A 7321-nucleotide genomic window follows, 5' to 3' on the forward strand; every position below is an offset into this window, starting at 1 on the left:
TTCCTCCGGGTTTAGGGCTCTTAGTTGCGAGAACCGTAACTTTCCATTGGGTTACCCATCGCTTGGGCCCCGGCTCATTTAACTTGGTTGTATTTTATTTCTAAAATTTTTCCTTAATTTTTCTTATACTTATTTGAGTTCTTTATGACTCCTCACTCTAGTCTAAATATTTTTCCAGATGTTCTAGCTATCCAGACTGACACTGGTCACCGAAACAGTAGAATGTGCGAAATTACTACAATGAGAGTGTTACACTGATAACTAAACAAAAGAGGAAGAGAAGGAAGCTAAAAAGATAAGGAACAAGAGGAGAAAAAGAAAAAGAAGCTACTTGAACCATACCAGCCCCCTTTACATTTTCCTCAAAGATTCTAGAAGGCCAAATTGGATAAGCAGTTTGAGAAGTTTTTAGAAGTTTTACAAACACTTTGTATCAACATTGCTTTCATTGAAGAACTATCTCAAATGCTGTCCTATGCAAAGTTCTTAAAGGAAATCCTCTCAAAGAAGAGAAAGCTGGAGGATTATTAGACTGTTGCTTTCATGGAGGAATGCAGTGCCATCTTGTAAAATAAGCTGCCTCCAAAACTTAAGGACCTTGAAAGCTTCTCTATACCTTATCTTATTGGCAACATGAACATAGACAAGGCCCTTTGTGATCTAGGTGTAAGTGTGAGTTTGATGCCCTTGTCAATATGCTAAAAGCTGAATATTGGAGAGCTTAAACCAGTTACGATCTCATTGCAACTGGCGGATTGGTCTGTCAAGTACCCTATTGGCATCTTAGAGAATATCCCCATCAAAGTAGGCAAATTCTTTATTCTTGTTGATTTCATTGTCCTGAAGAAGGAAGAAGATATTCAAATTTCCATCATATTGAGAAGGCCTTTCTTCACAACCGCTGGAGCTATCATAGACGTTAAAAATGGGCGGTTAACTCTCAAAGTAGGAGAGGAGGAAGTAGAATTCAACTTGTTCAAACCAATGAAACATAAGCCAGACACTGATGAATGCCTAAAGCTTGACATTATAAACAAGCTAATTGAAGAAGAATTGCACAAGAGATATCCTGAAGATCCCCTTGAAACATGCATAGTGCACAGCAACACAATGAATGATGACAACAAAGAAATTGTAGCCTATGCACAATCTGTTGAAGCTAACCCACCTATACCTTTAGCTCAATCACTGCAAGTGGAAGAGCTAAAGGAGTCACAACCAAAGGATGAACCATAAGAGGCTAAGAAACAGGTAGAGCTGAAAACTCTTCCTTCTACTTTAAGGTATGCATTGCGTGACTCAAACTCTAATTATCCTGTTATAATAAGTGCTAGCCTAACTTACTGAAAGAGTAGGCAAATGCTAAAGCAGCTCTGAGTGGATCACACAAAAAAACAAGCAGGGGGGTTGGGGGGGCGGGGAGGAGAGGAAAGAGAAGGGGGGAGGGAAAGATGCTGGCTTCCCATTAGTTTTCTACTAGGAAACAGGCTTGTTGTATTAGAGCTTATTTTTTCTTTAATTATAAAATTAAGGAAGAAAATTATAGTAGTAATTTTACTGGTGGCAAGTGATATTAGCATGTAGTGATTGGCATTTTAGCATTGACGGTGGATAAAGATTAAGTTAGTGGTGGTAATGATCACGAAGATGAACAAAGTTGGAGATTGATCTAGATAATACATAGTTGACCTGTTAGAAATCATAGATCTTGAAGGTGGTGAATCGGTTAACACGATTTTCCATTTAGTCTATAAAAGGATTTGTTCATTCTTATTGTTGTTATTTTATTATTTTAATTAATAAAGTCATTAATTCATGTTGTTTTCTTCTTCCTATCCCTCGTTCATGTGCCAAATCATGGATTGTGCAACAATTGAATGGTGAATTGAAGCAATGAGAGTTTGTATCTAAGCTGTATTGATACATATTTCCATCGATTTTCAGATGTGATATATTAGACACTCATCCACAATATTTATTAAAGGCAACATTATTATCTTTCTGTTGTCTGACATGAGAAGATATAGCCAGAATGAAGTTATACTGGGACATAGCAAAAGGTTCTTCAAACGTCAGAAGCAATTCTGGTCTGCTAGCGTATAACAAACTACTCATTCAATATTTATCAACTGGATACTTTCACTGGATGCTGCTCTTGAATTACTTTCTCCTCGGAGCCGTTTATGACATTTTGACTCAGATTTGGTGGCTGTATGAGTTGATGGCCGTGGTGAGGGCATAATAGCAGATGAGGAAGGAGACTGCTCCTGATCAGATTTTGACAGTGAATTGAAGAATGATGGTTGTTCTTCCATTAACTTTCTCAACAACTCTCCATTCTTCTCTACACGTAGCTGCAACTCTCTTTGTGCCTGCGGAAAACCATATTCCAGAAAGAAAAAAGGTTGAGATAAATACACTTGGGAGTTTAGAACACAAATCTATCAAAGGATCAATATATAGTCATTTTACTATAAGCATGAAACGTACTCTTAATGCTTTTTTTACAAGTTTGAGCGTTTAGATTGAATGGTTTTTCTGAAATAATATCAGAAACTTTTCTTTTACCAAATCCTTTATTATTTGAATCCAATGCATCTCTCAGCCTTCAAAGTTTTGCTATGCACCCAAATTCCTATTCCCAGATGTGCTAAACTTACACAATCCATTCTGTTTTAGTTTTCCTCCATAATCATATAACAGCAACTTAATTTGAGCAAATGGCTTTGGCCAAAAAAAAAAATAAAGGTTAAATTAATTTTCATTCCTAGATTATGTTATAATTAACATTTGGGTCTCTATATTTTTATAATAGATGAAAACATCCCCATATTTTGATTTTGTCGTGCACTTTCCATCCATTTTTTCAATTTTTGCTGTTAATAATGAAGTAAAATACCATAATACCCCTCAGGATAAATTATTATTTCATTCCTGAATTTTTTCATTTAATATTATTATTATTAACTAATTTTTTATTGACTCGGAGGAGAATAGTACAACATGACCTAGAAGTATTATACATTTCTGAAAATTTAACCAAAAATCGTTTAGAGTGGAGAAAGCGAATTCATATAGTCGACCCCAAATTTTTGAGATGAAGGCTTAGTTGAGTTTAGTTTGAGTTATTATTAACTAATTTTTCCCCTTCTTAACCCCTAATGGTTAAATTGACAAAAATGAATGGAGGGACGAAAATGTATGAAGGAACCAAAACTTAGGGATCTTTTCATCTATTTTCTAAAATGTAGGCATTCAATTGTTAATTATGGCATAACACAAGGATGAAAAAGTAATTTATCCAGAAAGAAAAGAGTGAATGAACAGATACCTTTAGTTGCTCATGCAGCATCTTTTGAACTTCGATTTGCAGGCGCAGAGCCTCTGTGACTTGCATATCACTGTAAAAGAAGATGCATTGAAGTTTTTGTGTGAATTAACAAAGAGAAAAATAAAAGAAATGGTAATAACTAATAATTAACCTCTTAATTTGTGCATCATTATCATTGTTCGAAGAAGCTGCCTTATTTTCTGCAGAACTGGAAACCTTTTTATCTAAAATGCAAAAAATTAAAAGCATAGAAGCAGTTAGGATTTGCTGATAAAATCGCAAAAAGGAAAAGGAAAAGAGAAAGTCCATTGCCAAGATCAACTAAAAGCATCAGAGAAATTTTTGGTTTTGGTAAGGATTCTGTTAACGGTCCTATCAACCAAAAAGAGCTAGCATTAAGAAAACAGATAGTGGCATCACTTAGTAAAAACTACTTGTATAATAATAAGACGATAGAGAAGCATATGGTTGGTCCATGGGTTATGAATCAGCTATCAAAAAATATTTTCTCACTAAGCTGCTGACCACAAGGATTTTTTGAGATAAAACTAGTTTAATTTCGGGGCTCAGAGACTGAAGGAAGTCATAATCCATAAAAGGAATAGAAGAAAACTTTCTTTCCATTCCTCCATTACAAATTTTTCTCTCTTCAATCTTCAATTGTTGTGAGCAAACGTTATATTTCTGTATGTTCCAGGTAGATTTTCAATAATATCAGATAGAACTACATGTATAAGAAAAGTTAAGTATGATAATAGTAAAAAGAATTCACCTATTAGAGAAACAATATAGGAAAAAAATAAATAAAAATAAAATTCCAACTCTCTCTCTCTTTTTCTCTCTCTCTCTCTCTTTGGTCCAGAAGAAGGTCATTTACCATGTTTCTGCTGTGGAAAATCCTTGGCAAGTCGATATTTCTGCAAATAATATTCACAATTATCTTGTAAAGCTGTAGCTACATAATAAAGTACAGCTTGTAAGTGGAAATTACCTGCAAGTGGCTTTTGACATGGTATATGTTTAGGCCCTTAACATTCATAATCCCCAAAATCTTCTTTGGAGTTGCAACTATATATAATGATTAGCAATGAAAAATAATTAATCATAAAATAAAAGCATTTATATTTTCTAGGATAGTGAATAATTATAGACTTTACTTTCAGGACCACCAAGGGTTTTAACAGCACTCAAAAACAGGTCATGGAGCTCAGTTGTCCACCTTATTCTTTGCTTACTAGAAGTTGCAGCCTCATGAAGTAGTCCATTGTTAAAATAAACACTATCAGCTTTCTGAGCTATTGAAGAATGATACTTTTTCATGCAATCCAAGTCATTGACAGGGATTGAAGATGAAACCTGAGAAACTTCAAATATTCCCTAAACATTAAACAGCATTAGTTATTCAGTAAAGGGTACACTTTAAAAAAAGAGGGATTTTTGATAGAATTAATGCCATTAAAACCAATATTTGTTGCAGTGGTACTCACATCAATCATGGGATTATTGGTATCATCATCAATCGCAACGTCAAGCTCTTTGGAAATATATTCTAATTCTATCTTCTCTGTCAAAGCCAAACCCTCTATTGCAGGCTGTGAACCTTTAAAGCTTGAGCTTCGAACAGAATGTTCGAAAGGAATATCAAGCAAGTCCATCAAGGCATTCAATTTGTCATTTTCAGACTCAGTGGTTAACTCTCCTCCCAGAAAACATGAGGAATCAGGAGAATTAATAGCAGGAATGATATGATTACCAATAGGTGGATGTGGATGTGGATGTGGAAGGAAAGGTGAGATTCCGAGTGGTTGGTGGTTGGTCTCAGAACTTTTTATAGATGATAAGTGTAAATCAGTGCAGAACATAGTGCTTTTGAGACCTGGGCTATGAGAAGTAGAAGAAACATTATCATTTGGCACAGGGTTCGCATTTAACTTCTGCTGGTGACGTGTGATGCCGGAATTGAATGGTTTTGATGGTATGCAACGGGGCAGAAGAGACTCACAGTTCACTGAAGAATAAATGGGGGAGTGTCCAGTATAATGGGTATGCATCACTCCTGGATTTTCCCTTCTATTCAAGGAAATAACAGTATGGATATTCATGGCCTTCTGCTAAGAGCTCAACCGTTTGTCAATTCTGTCAAAACCGAACATAGCAAAAAAGAAAATAAGTTAATGCATCTTCAAGAACATTACAAGATTTGAGTATTCATAATGGGGGATTGAAAAGGGAAGAGATTTTAATTTACCAAGGCCTTTCATACAACAAGGATGCCCTACTAATTCACTGCTAAAACTAATCCATATCATTTAATTAATTGCTAATCTGCAACAAAATTAAATAAAGTGCTTTGTTTCAATGGAATCATAGAGAAATAATTCCTAATTGATTACCTAGACAGATTGATTTTATCCGATGAAGCACAGAATCTTCTTTCACTTACAAATTGCAGTCATCCCTGCTAGTTTCAATCTTCTTCCGCTAAATTTCATTTGTAAATTCAAAGGAAAGGCTACTAATCCTAAGTATACATTCAAAACCAATCCTCTGAACAAATCATCAAGAAGGACCTCCTAGGGTGATGCAACCCTCAAAAGTCTCCAATTATCTTTTTTTTTTTTTTTTGAAAAAAAAAATCTGTCGTCTTATATCATTTTTCATCAAAATTCACTTTTCTTTGAAAGCAAATAGTCTAAAAAAAAATAAAAAATAAAAATAACAGAGAAATGTTGGCCTCTCTAAGGCAACAATACAAAAGCTGCTTCTATCTCTTAGTTAACAATAAGACTTAGCAAGGGAAAAGAAAATTATGAATTGCACTAAGAAACTTAGATTATTACTGTTTCTCAGTTTGATGACAATTTACTCTGAATACGTTCTGAGGGGTATTTGTATTGAAGCAATCTTCTATCCAGTTCCTTCCTGCAATGGAAGATCATAAAACTGAAAATGGTATTGATTAAAATGTAAAATTTTGTCAAAATTGTTAATCAAGCCTTCATAAAAGAATAATTCATGTATGAATGTAATTCTTGAAAAAAAAGAAAAACAAATAGAAGTCTGGGGGAAAAAATTAAAAACAGGCATGTGAGAGAGAGAGGGAGAGAGAATCACCTGGAATGGTATGAAGATTCAAGAATCGTAAGATGAGGAAGTATAAGAGTTATCTGCTATGGCTTTCTTTTGTATTCTTTTGTGTCCTACAAAAACAAGAAACCCCCCAAGAATTCTCTGATGTGTTTTTTTTTTTTTTTTTAATTAATTAATTAATTAATTTTTTTTATTGTTTGAGGTGTGACTACTTTGAGCTATTATTATGATGTTAAAAACAATGCTTTCAATTAGAATGGCAACATCAGGTGAGCAGAAGAAGAACTGCATGCCTTCTTTCTTATTCATTTTCTTGTAATCAATTTTCCTATGCACTCTTATGTTTATGTTTATAAGCTAACATGAGAGTTGGGCACTTAGGCTTTACTAATATTTAGTAAAATAAAATTGCTATATAGCCTAATAATTTTAAATTACTTTTTTTCCCTTTAAAGTATCTTAGGAGAGGATTTATCAACAGTAAGATTTAGACAAAATCCCGCATATGCAATATTAATCTCACTTAATTTGTGTCATTAATTTCATAATCTCTGTCTAATCTTATTTAATTTATTATCATTCATAACAACATTGAAATATATACCTACACTTTGCAAAGGATTTTATTTTCTACGACAAAATTTACTAATCAATCTTTAACAGAAATTTATCACATTTACCTTATTAAATACCTTTATTGTATTGTCCTCATTTACATAAAAAATTTACAGCCTATTTGAAATTAAACTTTAAAATTCTTATTTAAAAAAATTAGAATTTATAATTAAAATGAATCAAATTTAATTTAAAAATAATTTTTTAATTACTTTCAAAGGGGTGATTTTCTCAATATTAATATAAATAAAAAAGAAACACTGAGTTAGTAGTTTAGTATTCAAG

General features: G+C 33.4%; 1 protein-coding gene across 1 annotated transcript; it reads right to left on the bottom strand.

Annotated features, from left to right (window-relative positions):
* Positions 1–1900: 1900 nt before the first annotated feature.
* Positions 1901–6601, bottom strand: LOC110658074 (myb family transcription factor PHL6-like). Its single transcript, XM_058130736.1, has 9 exons — positions 6446–6601; positions 6172–6253; positions 4819–5467; positions 4489–4708; positions 4323–4399; positions 4209–4248; positions 3483–3555; positions 3332–3401; positions 1901–2372 (listed from the first exon to the last, which is right to left on the bottom strand). Exons 3-9 carry the CDS (start codon positions 5431–5433, stop codon positions 2112–2114), a joined length of 1356 nt encoding a protein of 451 aa, XP_057986719.1. The 5' UTR covers positions 5434–5467; positions 6172–6253; positions 6446–6601; the 3' UTR covers positions 1901–2111.
* Between the last annotated feature and the right edge of the window lie 720 nt (positions 6602–7321).

Source organism: Hevea brasiliensis, chromosome 12 (genome assembly GCF_030052815.1).
Source record: "Hevea brasiliensis isolate MT/VB/25A 57/8 chromosome 12, ASM3005281v1, whole genome shotgun sequence".
Taxonomy (NCBI): domain Eukaryota; kingdom Viridiplantae; phylum Streptophyta; class Magnoliopsida; order Malpighiales; family Euphorbiaceae; genus Hevea; species Hevea brasiliensis.